The sequence below is a fragment of the Rhinoderma darwinii genome, chromosome 10 (assembly GCF_050947455.1).
Source record: "Rhinoderma darwinii isolate aRhiDar2 chromosome 10, aRhiDar2.hap1, whole genome shotgun sequence".
In the NCBI taxonomy this organism is placed as follows: domain Eukaryota; kingdom Metazoa; phylum Chordata; class Amphibia; order Anura; family Rhinodermatidae; genus Rhinoderma; species Rhinoderma darwinii.
In genome coordinates, this window is record NC_134696.1 from 85,433,870 (window position 1) to 85,452,793 (window position 18,924).

The 18,924-nt window shown below is 43.4% G+C and overlaps 1 protein-coding gene across 2 annotated transcripts in view; it reads right to left on the minus strand.

The window, feature by feature from the left end:
- CEP164 (centrosomal protein 164) overlaps nt 1-18,924 on the minus strand; it is an 83,743-nt gene that overhangs the window by 58,764 nt on the left and 6,055 nt on the right. For both annotated transcript variants that reach the window (XM_075840156.1, XM_075840155.1), the window contains exons 2-7: nt 17,411-17,518; nt 14,491-14,602; nt 13,193-13,400; nt 1,962-2,126; nt 919-1,053; nt 634-711 (exon numbers count right to left, since the gene is read on the minus strand). In XM_075840156.1, coding sequence (XP_075696271.1) covers nt 634-711; nt 919-1,053; nt 1,962-2,126; nt 13,193-13,400; nt 14,491-14,602; nt 17,411-17,495 — 783 coding nt within the window. In that variant the 5' untranslated portion in view covers nt 17,496-17,518. The remainder of the gene's footprint in view (nt 1-633; nt 712-918; nt 1,054-1,961; nt 2,127-13,192; nt 13,401-14,490; nt 14,603-17,410; nt 17,519-18,924) is intronic.

Consider the following 18,924-nt stretch of genomic DNA (forward strand, 5'->3'; position numbering starts at 1 on the left):
TATGATCTTCAGCTAATACAGGGAGAAGGTCCTGATCCTCTATCAGTTTAGAAGGCCCTAATAGGGCATATATGAAAATATTGTCTAAAAATATTAATATACATGTTGTGTTTTGTTTACAGCAGTTAAATAATATTGAAATCACAAAAGGTTATGTTCTACGCAGCTTTCGGCAATTTCTATTCCTTTTTTTGAAGCAGCTGGTAGCCACAGGTCCTGCCCCTGACACCACCGGCAAACAGATGAGTTTGCCAAGTGAAGCTGTGGCCAGACAATGTAGAGTATTACATGGCGCTATTGTTAGTGGCTCTCCACTTTCAAATCATAACCAATCATTTACTTGTAATTGTCAGAGGTTTATTAATCCAGACGATAGTAACAGCCTGAGTGCCAATAGCTCCTATATCATTCCTAGGAATATTTAGAAGGTCCATAACACATACTGTAACATACCTCATAACCCACCACCAGGGAACGGCAGGATCACCTTAATCAAGTTTTGTTAAGTTCTCTCTCGGGAAGCTCAGGATTGAGTAAGGATACAGAAAATGTCCTTGTGTGCATATTTCATGCATGCTGAATCCTATATAGCTTCCTAGGCATGTATTTTTAGTGTTTAATATTACACCTTACCTCATATTCAAAGCCACCACCCAGAGATCCAATGTCCATATGCAAGTTCTTGAGTAGACGAGCAGATCCTCTCGGACTCTGAAAGAAGTCAATGCAAGTCATAAATGTGCTCCTTCCAGATGTTTAGTGAGAAGTAACTAACAATAACTAAAAAGGAACATATGTATTTTGTCTGACTTTAAACTAACGTCCAATGTCTCACGGAGTTTCATACAATAAAGGGGCAGCTGAAGCTTTCATAGCAATGGAAATCTGAATGCGCGTAGATATTCTAGTGTCTATTACCTGATCTTCACTCTCCTGCTCCCCTTCCTCATCTTCCTCTTCTAGACCTGGCAAACTGAGGCTCACCCTCTCCTCTGGCTGCTTTATTGTGGCGCTCTTGATAAACGTTGCTGCTTTTGGCTGTGCAGGAGAGACCTGATGAAATGACAGATATAGTAACAGTTATATTGTTAGTTCAGTTTCCCTTTGCCCGATTAAAGGAGTTATCTGGGAAGTGAATTTTTTTTCTTATGGGCTGCAAAAGCAATAAATAACACAAAAAAAATAAATCAATACTTACCTATCCATGCCCCCAGCCATCCAGCGCTGAGGCTCCGGCAGGAACTCCCAATGCTTGTTTTCATGCACCGTGACCGCTGCAGCCATTTAGCGGGGCTCTCTGTTGACGAATCAGACCTCTGGAATAATGCCAGAAATTCAAAATATGGCCGCTGAGCCCCCCGATTGGTTAAAGCGGTCACATGCTATGTGTATGTAAACAAGCATCGGAACTGCCACCAGAGCGACAGCACTGGATTGCCAGGGCAAGGATAGGTAAGTATTGCTTTTTTTGTTTTATTTATTTCACTTCACAGATAACCCCTTTTATCAATTTCCTTAGGATCCATGCACATGGTGAAGATGCGTGCATTGACCCTGTATGGCACATATAAACCCGTACAACACTCCATGTACCGCCATTTAGAGCCTTTACGATTTATTTTTTCCCGACATGAATACAAGAGAAAAAAAAACATCCTGTATAAAACCAGAGGTACAGTATGAGCCCATAGCAGTGTATGGGTGCCATAATCTGGGTCCACACAACACATATCCGTAATATGGCCGTGTGCATGGGCCTCTACAACGTCTTATTAGCAGAATTACCCCTTTTGTAGAAGGAGCTAGCGGATATACATATGAAGGACATCCATCAGCAGACACTAGCTGTTTTAGGTCTGTATTCTGGATTACGATGACAGTCTGCAGTACGCACAAGGATTCACAGGGCAACGGACGTCTGGTAAATCCCCAAAATATGTAAAAATAGCTGTGTTACTTACTCCAGAAGTTCCACCCAACAGATTGTCAAATCCGCCAGAGCTTCCTGCACTGCTGCTCAGAGACCCCCGTAGTCCACCACTGCCTCCATAAGATTCACCCATTGCCCGTAACGGAGCCAGACTGCCGAGAGGTCCCTGCACTGGTCCAAGAGGTATTCCCAGAGACTATTACCCAAAAAAAAGCAGAGGTGTGAGAGATACATCATAAAAATATAAAACTGTAAACTATGCATATCAGAAGACATTACGATATTAGAACATTCCTAAGAGTATACACTACGACAACAGACGTCTCAAAAACTGTAAGACTTCGCCAATTTTATTAATCTTGTACCTTAGTAGGAAATTCTGAATAAAAAGATGGGGGTTCACCGTTCAGGATCTCATCTTTTAGCCAAAGCAGAGAATGGTTACAAAGAGTTCATATTACATGGACAGCCCGAAAATGTGAAATTTTGTAATTTTCCCTGTGGTGTTGCTGTAGGGATATTGAACATTTGCTGCCTCGTTGCCCCAAAGATTACAGCTAGTCACGAAGGATCGCTGCAGTAGGACACCCTGTGACTATAAGTGTCATCCAAGTGGTTCCTTCTAACAGGGATTGTACAAGGGGTGATTGACTAAAAGGGACTGTCCAGGATTAGAAAAAAAATCTCAAGGCCTAATTCAGACGACCTTGTTCGGTCCATGATTAACAGACCGTATGTCGGCAGTATTACCCGGACTGAACACCGTTCAGGAAGCCGGACTCTTCGTATCATAGTTGTGTATGATGCTAGATGTCCCTGCCTCCCCATGGGACTACTGTCCCGTTCTGTAATCATGTTTTCAGCACGGGACAGTATCCCCGCGGGAAGGCATGGACACCTAGCGTCATAGATAAGTAGAACGCTAGGAGCCTGCCTTCTTAAACGGTGTTAGGTCCAGGAAATACTGCCGACATACGGTCCATATATCACGGGCCGAACACAGCTGTCTGAATGAGGCAGGGCCTAATAGGATGCCTGTGGATTTTACACTGACAGACATAATACACTGCACTACATGGTCTAGTCCCTTTGTGAGACTAGTAAATATTGAAGTGTTAGTGTTCATGAGAAATAAAAATGTAAAATTAAGGAAAAAAAGAAGCATTTTCCCTACAAAATTTTGAGAAAAAAAAAATATTTTTGGTAATCTGCCTCCCAAAAAGAGGGAGGAAAAAAAAAGCATTCGCCCAACTTTTAATTGGAAAAACATTATTAGGCCTAGTTCACACGGAGAATTTTGCAGGCGGGAAAATCTGCCTCAAAATTCCTTCAGGAATTTTGAGGCAGATTTTGACCTGCCTGCACTCTCTTTGCCGCGTTTTTTGCGGTGTTTTTCAGCCATGGCCATTGAGCGCCACGGGCAAAAAAACGCTGCGAATACCGCTTTCTCTGCCTCCCGTTGATGTCAAACGGAGGTCGGAGAAAGAAACGCCTGAAGATAGGGCATGATGACTCTTTTCCCATGAGCGTTTTTTCCGCTCGTGGGAAAAAACCGCCTCCACCTCCCATTCCTGCATCCAAAGACACAATAGCTGGATGGATACAAAAGGGTTATTCCGTTTGTAAGAAGTTATCATTTGTTCACTGGATAGCTGATTAAATTTTGATTCTTAGCGGTCCGACTACTGGGACCCCCCACAGAGCGCCAGAACGGGGGTCCTGCGTCCCCCATCCCCTCAGCAGCAAGACTATTTGCCAGGAGGAGATTAAAGGAGTTGTGCCCGAGCATGCCCCCTGCCGCTCCATTTAAATGCTATGGCTGTGACGGAATTTGCGGAGCGCTGTGCTCAGCAGTTTGACTTTGAATAGGGCAGCAGGGCGAATGCTTGCAGCCGTACTGCTACATGCTCAAGCTAGAAGTGTACGGTCCCTCGTTCTGGCGATCTGTGGGGGTCCCAGCGGTCTACCATTGGGGGACCAATGGCTAGGTAATAACTTGTTACAACCAGAATATCCCTTTAGGCCAGGATCACACATGCAGCTTTGATGCAGTTTTTGGCTTCGTGTTTTGAGTCAAACACAAAAAAAGGAGATGCATCAGTCTTTATACATTTCCTTCCTCTTGGATCCACTTCTGGCTTTGGCTAAAAAAAACTGTGTCAAAAATGCGTGCCTATGATCCTGGGCTTGAGGTGACACACAGTGTCGGACTTGCCTACTGAAGAACCAGGAGACTATCGTGCAGGGTCTGAGCCAAGTGGCTGTACTAACATAGTGGCCACATACATTAGATGACCTCTACCCTGTCTATGTCAGCACTGTAGCCACATGTAACTGAACACATTCATCATATGTGCCATGTGTAGAACGGAGGGGGTCAGTGGGTGCTGGGCAGTCAAAAGCAAGTGTCTGGCAACTGAAACAAGATCCTCACCTAATAGTGCATTTTTGATGCGCTTTTAAGTGCAGTTTTTACTTTATGATGCGGAAATAGGAGGGTTTTATGCTGAGGTTCTTGGTGCGTTTTTTTCCCCCAAACTAGTCAGATACAATTTGCAAGCAGAAACGCAAGATAAATTTACATGCTGCGCATTTGAAAATCCGCACTGCAGGTCAATTTACGTTCAGAAAAAATCTGCAACGTGTAGATGAGATAACTTGATGTCTCATTTACTTTGCTGGTACTGTATTACTCTGCAGGGTTAGTGGCATGAAAATCTGCACGTAATACGCATCGTGTGCATTTGGCCTAAGGATCTCTACCCTATAGCTCTCAAGCATGCTGGGAGTTGTACTGCAACAGCCGTAGAGCGACAGGTTGGAGACCGCACATCAATGTAAAACCAGCGTGAGCACGACTGCCCTATTCCAGCATTTTGACTGTTCTATGTTTCCTGCCTTACCTCTAAGCTATGTTGCATATTTATCCGAAAATTGTTTCCCATAGCGCTTTCTAGGCCGATGATGTCACCATTAATTTCCATCTGGTCCTTAACCCAGGACTTTGTAAGCATCTGTACTGCAGGCTTATGTAACATTACTGAATATCCATTGCTTTCTTGTTCTGTCTCCTCTTCCTCTGATAGACAATTATATTTATTCATAAGGGACAATATTAATGAGGGTCTAGCGCTCATACTCAGGACATTTAACTGGTCATCAATGGGATTCACACCAGCATAATATGGTAAAGGATTGTGCGTCACTTCATCAGTTGTCTGCTGTAACGGTTCCCCTAGATGACCGGAATCCGAGCCCGCAAGATTTTGAGATTTCCAAGAACTGCGCTCATCTTGTGGCTCTAGGAACCTACTATTTGGGGGACATTTAATGCTCGGATAGGACTGAGAACAATCTGCTTTTGAAGGAGAAAAATCACTTAATTCATCCAAGGTGTCTAGACAAGTTGGAGATGGGACACCTTTAGCAAGACACTTTTCATTATGAAGAGCAATGCTTTCAGAAGATGGTTCTTCTCGATCGTTGATCTCGGCATCCTCGGAGCGAGGACTGCACATTTTTCTATTGAGGTTTTCTATGGTGGCAAAATATTGCTGCATCTGCTCTGGTTTTCTGATCGTGCTTATTCCCTCATAGCATCTTGCCAAGAATATTTCACTATTCGGACAGTGACACTTTTCTTCCAGGGGATCTTTCATAGCAACACCAGGAGAGATCTGGGCAATGTTTAGTCCTCCTGTGGTCATAGTTATCTGCTGGTTAATAACTTTACCTGGTACTTCTCCCTCACTAAGTTCACTAGTTCGTTCTATCACATTTATAAAAGGGTATTTTATGGAAGTCGGATCCTCTGTGGCACTAGAGACGTCTAACACAGTAAGAGGTAGGAGCGGTTTGTGTTGTGCCCCACTATATTGAGGTGAATTGCACACTCGATCTTTTTGCTCAGAGTCAACCACAGGGTAGAAGTCTGTCCTCCGTAGAGATCTATCTGCCATTTGTAAAACATGCCTTGTCTGCTCCATCTGTAAAGGCTGTAGTCTGCGAGGTATTCTGGCTCTCCCTGTACCATATATATCCGCTTCTACTGCCGCCCTGTTCTCGATAGGAGTTCTCTCCCTAGTGTCTTCTTCCCTGGGACTCTGTCTACCTGAAGCTTGAGATTCTAAGGCACAGAAAAGATATGGAGACAGATTTTCCACTGTATTTTCGGCCTAAACATTCAATAGGGAAATAGAATCATTAATAGAATACTACTGCAGAAACGTTACAATATACTCTACTACCGTACGTACGGACAGCTTCACATTTCTAAAATATCATGCGAACAGTCAATTATAATGGAATTTCTATTCTAAAATTTCTCTTTTATCTGACCGTGTAAGACAAATGTGGCAAAAAAGTTGTTTTACCTCCTGGTCCCTTATACCACTGCTTGTGGGGCGCTTAGGCTCTGTTAAGATTAGCATCATGGATTTCATTCATAACGGATCCCAATAAATCCTTAAAGATCCCATTGACTTATAACAGACCTGCCAGATGTCCGTTGGATTACTATGGTTATTGATGGCAAGAATAGATCTGCAAACTATTCAATTCTTGTGATCAATTAATGCAGTTGTGAAGGGAAGCCATGACGCTCGTGTGAAATAGCTTGCCTCTCTCTGTGGCAGACTGAGCAGTGTAGGAAAGTTTTGGCAGCCTCGGGAAAGGCCTTGCAGGAAGATAACTAGGCCTTTGTGAGGGCTCTGATTGCCATGTTAACCCATCAGTACTCTGCTATCACGTCGCGGGGTTTGGGTGAGTAAACAGAGGGAGCTCTCTCCTTCTATCCAGCTCCTTGGGGGTTAATGGCCAGGATCGGTGGTTTCTCTAATCCAGGACATTACATCAGGGCTCCTGCTGTTGATGGCACAAGCACAGCCCCTGTACGTCATATATTTGTTAGAACTGGGACTAAGCCTACATATGCTTGGGGATGGTAGGAACCAGCATTTGAGTGTATGTGCAGTGTGTGTTCCCACCTCAAAGAGGTCATCTTGTCGTGGCAGGTGGGCTCACACAATTTGATTAAAATGTGCGTGAAGAACCTCCCTATTGTAAGTAGATTTAGCAGTAATGCATATTTAGTGGCTTAGGTGGCATTAGTGTTCGCAGTGTACCGTCACCATTTTCTTGTGTGATAGATAGATAGATATATAAAAGGAACAGAAAACTGATACACTGTGTCATGTCTAAGGCAGGGTCTGAGTAAGCGGTGCAAGACAAAAGGATTTTTTTTATGTTCTTTGAATCCATGTGTCATGCACCGCCCCCTCAGGCCCTGCACTAGGCACAACAAGGCATATAAGTTTATCCTGGAATGTTCCTCTAACAAGTAGCAACATATTTTATAGGTATAAGTGACTGAAAGAAAAAAAAGTCAAGAAAGAAGCAATAGTAATGCATCAAGCATATATGACCAGTCGTATTATATGTATACATATAATAACTGCATGTGTAAAATACTCCTAAGTAAGGCATATTGTATAGAAGTAATGAGGAAAGTCCAACGGAAGAAAGATAGACTTTCCTCAATCATATACATTACATTTTGACACCTATGCGTTCCTATGGAATAAAAGGATTTACATTCAAAAAAGTTATTTTAAGATACTACTGATTTACTGATAAAAAAAACTAAAAAATTTATAAAAAACGGTAGGTTGGTAGAATTTCAGGTTTCCGAAGGAGTTCATTTTCCTCTACATAGAAGTAATGAACGGATACAAAGCCTTCACTGACAAAATGGGTTCTTGGCAAGTAAAAGACATTGAAGATCAATAGACATCAAGGATGAATACAGAAATAGACTTAAATAGCAAGTTATTTACTAGAACATTGATTTAGTGTAAAATCTATATCCTCTATATATGTTTACGTCAAGACCACACCGAAGCCATGTGCATTATTTTCTGATCGTCCTTTATTTTTGCAATTTATTTTTATAAACAATCCATCACTAGGAAAGACCCCTTTCAATTAATCTGTCTATCTATAAAATGCCCTAATAAATCTACACCGGTGGGCACATTTGCACCCTCTAAACAGCCCCCAAAATGGAATTCAGGAGTTGAACTGTTGAACTGTGTATAAGCGGACTAAACCATAGGTCACAGAGCTGACAGCCACTCAGAAGCAGCGAAACGGCGCACATATGGGAATTGCCCTTCCAAGTCTGATGATGTCATGTAGAGTCCCCCTATGTTCTAACTGGGACTAAAGGAAAGGTGGCACGTCCTTCAAAGGGGTTTTCCCAACTTAGACATTTATGGCATATCCTGCTTTGGGACCCGCACCTATATTTAGAACTGGGGTCTTCCGACCTCCATTCCGCCTATTGCAGTGGTCACTGGCCACAGAATCTAGGCGGAGACTAGTGCAGAGAGGGTTGTGCATGTGTGCGGCTTTCTTTTCTGTTCAATCGGAGTTACCAAAAAAGCCAAGCAAGCGCTGCTCGGGTGTTTCCATAACAACCATAAAATAGAACAGAGAAAGCCGTATGCACGCTCAACCCTCTCTTCCCTAGTCTCCGCCTGGATTGGGGCGATCAGCGGCCACCGCACCAGGCGAAACGGGGGTCTGTAGACCTCCCATTCTCCATATAGTTGCAAGTCCCAGAGCTGGGACCTGCATCTATCAGGCAATTATGACATATCCTGTGAAACCCCTTTAATATAGTATTTGCTACTTTCTGCCACCATAGCAATTTCTACTAGGGCTTATTTATATATCGGGCGCCAAATATAAAACGGCACCGATATGTAAATAACGGAGGAAGATAGGAGAATCATTTCAAGTGAGACCGTGTTTGTGAAGCCCTGCCTATTACATGCTGCACATGTATGGGCAGGGGAATGGTTCTCTTTAACCCAGCTACTTGCCTGGTCCTGCTGACCCATGTCTTCGCCCGCCAGTTCTACCCCACTAACTGCTTGCTCAGTGAGCAGCATGCTCCGCTCAAGATTGTCTATCGCCCTCAGTGTTGCATTTTGCTCCTCCAGATCTCTAATGCGAGCTTCCAGGTGAACAACATGCTCACATCTGCCACAGGGGTATTCACCCTGGAACTACGGCTCCAGTCGTGCATACATATGGCAAACTTTGCACTGAAGAAAACCTCCAATCTTCCTGTCCATTATCTCGGTTACAAAAAAAAAAAAAACTGAAAGGAGGAGGAGGAGAAAGGAGGAGGAGGAGAAAGAAGAAGAGGAGGAGGAGAAAGAAGAAGAGGAGGAGGAGGAGGACTTCAACTCCGGTTTAATAACTCCACTTGTTCACAGGCACTTAGTCCACCAAGCCCAAATGAGTGTTACATTGTGATGCTAAGGAACAAAAGGCTATGTTTACTCTGCCGTCCCTTTTGATGACTAGTATAGCGAAGAATGTAGTACTATTCTTGCCAAAAGTACGGGACCCATTATGAGTCAATAGGGCCCGTAGGGCATCGTATTGAATCCCATTATGAACAGAAGCCACAAAGCAGATGTAAACATCTTGGTTATAAAAAAACAAAAAAACAACAATTCAAGTCCGTTGCATAATGTAAGCATTACTTTGGGGGAAAAAAAATCTTGGCTCCAATTTTTTTTAACCGAATAGGCCTCATGTCTGCTGATTCATGTTGCCACTCAAACTTTTTGTACTAGGGCCTCACCAACCAGGACCCTGTGACGCCTGTTCCTCACCATTGGTTGAAGTCCATGGAAACATTTAAAAAGGTAGCTCAATTTGGCTTTTGTCTCTTAAACAAACTGAGTCAATTATGTTGCTAAATAAGAGATTAATCAAGAAAAGCCTGTGCAGAATATTATAACCTCTGTCAAAACTGCAAACCAAGCTGCACCTCACCAGAAACTGTAAGGACTGTGAGGTCCATCTTACCGCTTGAGAAGCACTGCCTTAGTCTATCCCCTACCGCTTTCTGGTACAGTCCTCTCCCGTTCGAACGTGACGTATTTATTGCAAGCAATTCACAACACAGTACAATGCAAATAAATGGAGTGTTACAGTGTGGAAAAATCTGCAGCATGCTCCATCTTTGAAGGATTGGCCATCAATTTCACCCATTGCAATGAAACACATGGATTTCTCTGTGGATTTTCAGGCCATTTCCGTAGGAGAATATTTGTTCCGCTACACGAAAACATGGCCTATGTCTGAAAACTTTACTCTGTAAGGACCGGATTGCCTTCTGGCTCTGCCGTGCAATATTTATACTTATACCTCCTATATCTGAGAAAACAGGAGAAATAACTGGGAAGGGAAGAGTAGCTTTCTAGAAATTGCCTGTGAGGTATGATCACTTTTTAGGTTGTAGGCCTCTTCTGGGCACTGTGTGGTATTTCAGTGTTTATGTACTAGAGTAGTGGTTCTCAACCTGCGTTACCCAGGGGATCTGACTGTTCGGATTCCTGCTGATCCTGTTAATTGAATTAACCAATCCTCATACACGACATAGAAATGGTCATGAATGTACAAACACAGTTACTAAAGTGAATATAAGATACAGAAGTCTATTGGGGGGAATACCCCGTTAAATACAGTTAGGTCCAGAATTATTTGGGCAGTGACACAATCTTCATGATTTGGGCTCTGCTGCCACCACATTGGATTTGAAATGAAACAACTGAGATGCAATTGAAGTGTAGACTTTCAGGTTTAATTCAAGGGGTTGAACAAAAATATCCTGTGAAACGTTTAGGAATTGCAACCATTTTTCTACACAGCCGCTTCATTTCAGGGGATCAAAAGTAATTGGACAAATTAACATTACCATAAATAAAATGTTTTTAACACTTTGTAGAGAATCCTTTGCCGGCAATGACTGCCTGATGTCTGGAACAGCATGGACATCACCAAACACTGGGTTTCCTCCTTTGTGATGCTTTGCCCGGCCTTTACTGCAGCGTCTTCACTTGTTGCTTGTTTGTGGGTCTTTCTGCCTTAAGTTTCGTCTTAAGCAAGTGAAATGCTCGATCGGGTTGAGATCTGGTGATTGACTTGTCCATTGCAGAATATTCCACTTCTTTGCCATATAAACTCCTGTGTTGCTTTCACAGTATGTCTTGGGTCATTGTCCATCTGTCCTGTGAAGCGACGTCCAATCATCCTGCTGCATGAGGTTGAATCTGAGCAGAAAGTAAATCCCTGAACAGTTCAGAATTCATCCGGCTGCTTCTGTCTTCAGTCACATCATCAATAAACACTAGTGACCCAGTGCCTTTGGCAGCCATGCATGCCCATGCCATCACACTGCCTCCACCATGCCCCCACCATGCCATCACACTGCCCCCACCACACTGCCCCCACCATGCCATCACACTGCCTCCACCATGCCATCACACTGCCTCCACCATGCCACCACACTGCCCCCACCATGCCATCACACTGCCCCCACCATGCCATCACACTGCCCCCACCACACTGCCCCCACCATGCCATCACACTGCCTCCACCATGTTTTACAGAGGATGTGGTGTGCTTTGGATCATGAGCTGTTCCAAGCCTTCTCCATACTTTCTTCCTCCCATCACTCTGGTACAGGTTGATCTTAGTTTCATGCTGTTCCAGAACTGGGCGGCTTCTTTACATGTTGTTTGGCAAAGTCTAATCTGGCCTTTCTATTTTTGAGGCTGATTAATGGTTTGCCCCTTGTGGTGAACCCTCTGTATTTGCTCTCATGAAGTCTTCTCTTTATGGTAGACTTAGATACTGATCCACCTACTTCCAGGAGAATGTTCTTCACTTGGGTAGATGCTGTGAAGGGGTTTTTCTTCACCATGGAAAGGATTCTGTGATCATCCACCTCTGCTGTCTTCCGTGGACGTCCAGGGCTTTTGGAGTTCACGAGATCACCAGTGCGCTCTTTTTTCTCAAGAATGTACCAAACTGTTGATTTGGCCACTCCTAACATTTGTGCTCTCTCTGATGGATTTCTTCATTTTTTTCAGCCTAACGATGGTCTGTTTCACTTGCATTGAGAGCTGCTTTGACCTCATGTTGTGGGTTCACAGCAACAGCTTCCAAATGCAAATGCCACACCTGGAATCAACTCCAGACCTTTTACCTGCTTAAGGGTATGTGCACACACACTATTTACGTCCGTAATTGACGGACGTATTTTGGCCGCAAGTCCCGGACCGAACACAGTGCAGGGAGCCGGGCTCCTAGCATCATACTTATGTACGATGCTAGGAGTCCCTGCCTCGCTGCAGGGCAACTGTCCCGTACTGTAATCATGTTTTCAGTAGGGGACAGTAGTTCCACGGAGAGGCAGGGACTCCTAGCGTCGTACATAAGTATGATGCTTGGAGCCCGGCTCCCTGCACTGTGTTCGGTCCGGGACTTGCGGCCGAAATACGTCCGTCCATTACTGACGTAATTAGTGTGTGTGCACATACCCTAATTGATGATGGATTAACGAGAGAATAGCCCATGCAGCCATTTAAATAGCTTTTGAGATAATGGTCCAATTACCTTTTGTCCCTCGAAAAAGAGGCAGCTACATATTCAAGAGCTGTAATTCCTAAACCCTTCCTCCAATTAGGATGTGAAACCCTCAAATTAAAGCGGAGAGTCTGCACCTTAAGCCGATATTGTTTATGTAACTGTATATTCAATATGTTTTGGTAAACAGCTAAAATGCCAAAACTTGTGTCACTGTCCAAATAATTCTGGACCTAACTGTATGGATACAAACTAGAGAAGTGGTTCTGTGATTTTAATCTTCCTTTAAAGGGGTTTTCCAGTCCCAAGAAATTGATGGCCTATCCTCAGGATAGGCCATCAATATATCATCGGTCGGAGTTCGACTCCCGGTACCCCCGCCGATCAGCTGTTTTAAAGGGGCCGCGGCGCTCGTGCAAGTGCTGCTTTTCCTTCGTTTCCTTTACTGCTCACACTGTAAATCCCCGACACACTTGTGGTGGTGGTTCACAGTATTACAGTCTTCTCCCATTGAAGGGAACATGGGAAGGCTGTAATACTGTGAACCGCTGCTACAAGTGTGTCGGGGATTCACAGTGTGAGCAGTAAAGGAAATGAAGGGGAAGCAGCACTCGTACAAGCGCCGCAGCCCCCTCAAAACAGCTGATCGGGGGGTGCCAGGAGTCGAACCCTGACCGATGAGATATTGATGGCCTATCCTGAGAATAGGCCATCAATTTCTTCGGACTGGAAAACCCCTTTAAACAATATAAGATAACTCTTGATTCTCTGAGACCCAAATATTTACAGTAGCTCGTACAGTAATTAACTTACCATAGCAGGTTTGGGGAGTTCCTTCACCTTCTTGTCTTTCTTTTTTTCCTTTTTCTTTTTCTTCTCTCGCTTCTTTACACCCCCATGGGCTTGCAGCTTTGCACGCTCTTGTATGGCCAATTCTCTGTAATGTTCATCTATTGGATGGTCCCATGTGGACTGACCAGTGGCAAAGTTGAAATAATAGATATCACCGGTAACATCTTGGCTAGAAGACAAAAAAAAAAAAAAGAGGGTATTATAAAAATGTGTTTTTTTGCGCTATTTCTTTTTTAGGTAGCAGTGCAGCCTGTGGCTTACTGTTAGTGTATCTGCTTCACATTCAGAAGGTTAGGAGTTTGAGACCCGCAGAGAGCAGTAAAATAAAAAAAGAATAGTGAGTGGCGCTAACGGTGCACAAATTATATTAAATTAGTTGTCCGGGTTTAGCAAATGAATGTTATTTTCTGTATAATTAAAAGATATACAATTTTCTCATATACTTTCTGTATGAATTACTCACCTTTTTCATGATCTCTGCTTGTTGTCATTCAGTAGGAACATTCATTGTTTACTTCCAGCAGATACAATTCTGTCCATGGTCATGTGATGGAGACAGAGGTGCAAGGTTGGTTACATGGTCATGCGATGGACACACAGGTGCAGGGATTGCTGAAAGACACAGCTGCGATACACATACTGTTAACTGTAACGAGCCATGCACCTGTGTGTCCATCACATGACCATGGACAGAATTTATCCACTAGACGTAAACGCTGAATGTTCCTACTGAATAACAAGCAGAGATCTTACAAACCGTGAGGAATTAATACAGAAAGTATATTGGAAAATTGGGTAACTTTTCATTATTTATTTTTTTATAACATTAATTTGCTGAAACTGGACAACCCCTTTAATTTAATTAATTACCCAGCCCTATGTACATGTTTATTTAAATTGGGAGAAGGAGGTAGGCCACTTCATGGCCTCTATACACATTGGATTCTGGACAGATTTTTTTACAACAGTTAAAAAAACACTATCATTGTCTTTGTTACTTGTAATTCCCCACACTAAAGCAATAGTATCAGACCATTACTTGATCTTCTGTAATTCCCACACCAGGCCTTAAAGGGGTTATCCGGGTTATTCAAATTTATGGCCTATCCTTAGGATAGGCCATCATTATTGGATCGACGGGGGTGCCGACAGTTGGAACCCCACCAAGCTAATATTGATGGCAGCCTATCCTAAGGATAGGCCATCAAATTTAATAACCCGGATAACCCCTTTAATGCATGACATGAATTTCTTCTTACCATGGCTTCCAATCTGAAGGCAAAGGGGCAACAATCCCTTCCCGAGCCAACCACATAAGTTCAGGTTCAGCATCTGGATCAATCCCTATCATTCTGGCATACTCCTGAATTTCTAGAAAATTTCAAAGGAAACATGATCAGAAAAGTAATTATACAAAACTTAGCAACCATTGTTTCAGCCTACATAGTGGAATGACAAAGGCTCTTGCCAAAAAGTAGTCCCTATATAGGTAGATAAATCACATTTGCAGAATTGGATGCTGATGTTTTTTGCATTTTTAACTGTTACAGTAAATTACAGGATTCAGAACGAACAGCGTTTAAGTCCTCTTGCACACGACAGAGTGCCCCTCAGGCCGTTTGTCATGGCATACAAGTGGCCCCCGATAGTTTTCACAGACCCATTCGCTTCAATGGGTGAATCGGGTCCGTGAAAATAGACCCGACTCTACAATCTGTGGAAAGATACAACATGTCCTATCGTTCCACGGATCACGGACGGGACTCGGGCGGCACCCATGGTTACGTGCAAGAGCCATAACTCACATGGGTTATGTAAAAGGTGCGGCACAGGTAAGACATAGATTCACATCAGATGAAACTTAGCGATGTCATCTCCAGAGCAAGTTGTCCAGTAAAGGAGAGTAGAATATTAATCACTGGACGCAAAACCTTTCCACCAAGACACATTTAGGCAAAATAATGAACAAGGCACGCTCTACTGGAGAACATTGATCTCCTGGGTTATTCTCTGAGCTGCTATAAAGGTTTATAAGAGAAATATACAGCAACGCTCATATGTTCTAAAAAGTATACTACTCTGAGTTGATAAAGCTTCTGTAATGACAGGGTAGGGAGACAGACAGGTGAGCCCTAATCTACCCGCCACTCAGTCCCTGCCTACTTGCAACGACCTGTCCTAGGGCCGGGGTACAACTGGGCGACGGTCCCTACGCTCAGTAAGTGTGCGACAGACAAACAGACAAGGGTACATAGAAGCTAGGGAAACGGGGCAGCTGCCCACGGAGACACCGTGAGCAACAAGCGAGGTGAACGAGCTGAGTCAAACCAGGAGATGAGCGAGGTACAAAAACGCAGAGCAGAAGAGTGGTCAGAAAAGCCAAGGTCAATCACAAGCAGAGGATCAGTAGTTCAAGAAGCTGCAGCAGGGCCAGGAAACAAACAGAGAAGAATCACAAGCAAAGGAGGAACAGGAAAGGCAGGTAAAAATAGACAGTGGGCGGGAGCTAGCTCCGTCTGGCCAGGCTGTGATAGGCTCTCCCACTCCTAAGCCTGCCATCCTGAGTGGTGGAAGATGGAGTCAGTCTCACAGACATAGGAGCAGGTGTAGACTGATTACCCACGGGCGTCGACACAGAAGCTGTGTCTGGCAAATCCTTTACAGCTTCAGTACATATAGTAAGCACTATCAGGAAGGAAATAGTTGGCAATGGTTCGATTAAGGTTGTCCCAACTGGGCAACCTTTATCAATATGCCCTATTATATCATAAAAGGGGTCCCACCACGTATTAGTCAGAGCAGAGAGCCGCTGCACCGATCTTTAAGTGTGGAAACAAACTAATCGCCATAGCAGCTGCATTTTGTAGAGGGATCCGTTTGAGGCAGCCCCTTTATTTGTCGCAACGACCCAATCGATGCTAACAAAAGGCTTGCATATGCATGAAAACATTACACAGCACCTGTATGAGGAGCAAATCTGAAATATTGACGTTATATTCCAGCAAATTCACGTAGGAGCTGTGTAGATCTATGAAAGATGTGAAGCAGTAGAATCTTGTGGATTACGTTTGTTGAGAAAATGAATCAAAGGACAGGATCGGTAAGGATTAGAATTTAGAAACCCGTGTCTCAGGCAGTAGCTATTCTCATTGAGCCATCAGGGACCTTGGAAAACTCCACTGCTGAATCTGTTGTCCAGGTTCTCTTGATTATTCCTTGCCTAGATTACCCAATTAGTCTCACCCTTTTGCCTACCTATATTAGCCTGGTCCTTGAACTTCCTCCTTGACAGATATTGAGCTACCTTCCTCTAGACTAGTTCCTTGCTGCCTCTTTACAAACCGTTGCTGCTGATCTGTGTACCAAACTTGTATTGTTTGCTGACCACGTCTCTGCCTCAGACTACAACCTGTTGCCGATTATCTGCGTACCGACCCTAGACTGTTACTTTACTGCTCTTGCTATTATTACCCTTCTGCCATATAGTTTCAGCACTGGAATTTGGTACAGACCTTGACAGGGACAGTCACTAAACTGTATTAAAAGGGGTATATCAAGCATCAATATTTATTCATGGGATATGTAATAAATGTTAGATTGGTCTGACCACTGGGACCCCCCACAGATTTCTAGAGAACCATTGTTGGGAGGAGTTGTATGGAGTGGTGGCTATGCATGCTCGCTAACACTTCATAAAAGCCTATGGGAGGTAAGGAAACATTGAAGTGAATGGTTGAGTAGTCTAGAATAATGTCCGCCACCCACCGCCATATACTTACTTTTCCACAGCGTCTTGTGGCTCCTGGTGGGTGCCACGTCCAACCCTCCCTCTTTCCGGTTTGGCTGTGGCGTCCATCACCGCCGCTCTCTCCTCCTACATCTCAGCCTCTTTCTAGTGTGCAGCTTTACTAGGCTATAAAATGGTTGTACCCACACCACATATGTATGGGAGTGAATAAAATAATATTTGAAATACCTAATGCGCCGCATGCACATAGACAGATTCCATTTAACCTTATGTGGCTTTAGGTCATCCACCACCAGTACGGTTTAGAAATGTAGTAATCTCTGAATAAAAAGACATTGACCTGTGAACTTTAGGATGTTAATAAAGTTAAGCAATAGGATTTGGTACGAATGCTTTTCCAATACAAAGAAGACAAGCAGTTTGTCACCCACCATGCTCTTGAGGTATGTAGTTTTCATCATGATCTTCCTCCAGGATCAGCTGATCCCCCATTCGAGCCGCAGGCATAGCCAACATGTTGGGGCTGGACTCACGCCGACCTATAAAAGAAAAAAGGATTAATGATTGACAGACATACATGGGCTAGGAGACCTTTGATTTTCTAATTGTTTTCTTCCTAATCTGAAACCATTTTTGCCAACAATTTGAGAATATATATATATATATATAATCTCATCAGACTACTGGGTTTATCTGGTCTCCATTCTACACTGGCAATTTAATCCTTTATCTTCTTCCTGCACATAAACCCATCAGCTGTTATTGCTGGGGAAGATGCTGGTGCCTATGCACTGGCGGTACAGGGAAAACTTATTACACAGCTCCTGTCTAAATCAATAGACGACCATGTAACACAAGGTATTGCAGAGTCCTTCACTGCGGGATCCTCCCTTTGCAGTGGCTCTCCACCCTAGCTAACAGTGGTGGGGTATGAGTGAGGGGCCAGCCTCTATGATGCCCATATGTCCTAATAGGGTACATCGACAGGGGTTATGCGGATAGGAAAACTCCCTTTAACTCTACCCTCTATTTACGTAAAGCATAAGAAAATATACAAAATCAGTAGTACATGTAAATAAATGCTACTTTTCTCTAATAAGATATACCACAAACATTTTACCGCATTCCAGCAGCATATAGTTCCCCAAAGAATCCATCAACGCTTATATACATAGCAGAAGATCGGGAGGATGCCGCTGCAGTTTCTCTCCCTTTCAGTGAGTGAGGCGTTTCTTTTTCCTAGACGGATTTTGACCGATTTTGAACACGGCATGCTTTTTTTTTTTTTTTTTACAACAAATCACTGAAAATGAATTATCTGTGTGTAATGTTAATGCTAAGCAGCCACCCCCCTCATGAATAATCAGTATATTGCACCTCGGTAATCTCCCTCTATGTAGCATTGTGGTTTATCTGCATCCTGCTCGGAAGTGGGGTGTGTACCTGCTATTGTATTTGTAGGGGTCAGTTCACACTGTGTTTGGCGCTGATTTTAACATGGAAGCCGCACCAGAGTCAGCGGCAAAAAAAAATATTTATTTTTTTGGCCATTTGTGGGAAGAAAAAAAAAAGCGCCATGTCCTTTCTCGCAGCGGTTTCTGCCTCTGACCTCCCATTGAAATCATCGGGATGCAGAAAAAACCTGCAGCGCTCCTTGCATTAGATTCAATGGCTGCGGACGGGAAAAAAAAGGGGAAAAATACTTGCAGGCAGTTCAAAATCTACCTCAAAATTTCTGAAGCAGATTTTTGCTACCTGCAAAAGCGTGGACTTTTTCTGTGATTTTAGGGAGGCCCTTCCTTGGAGTGACTTCCGCGTCTAACCTTCCATTAATATCAATGGGAGGTAGAATGACAACGTGCCACTTGTTTAAAGTTTTTTTTGCCACGGTTTTTGCATTGGATTAATTTTACAAAACGACTAAAAAAATAAATAAATAAAAAAA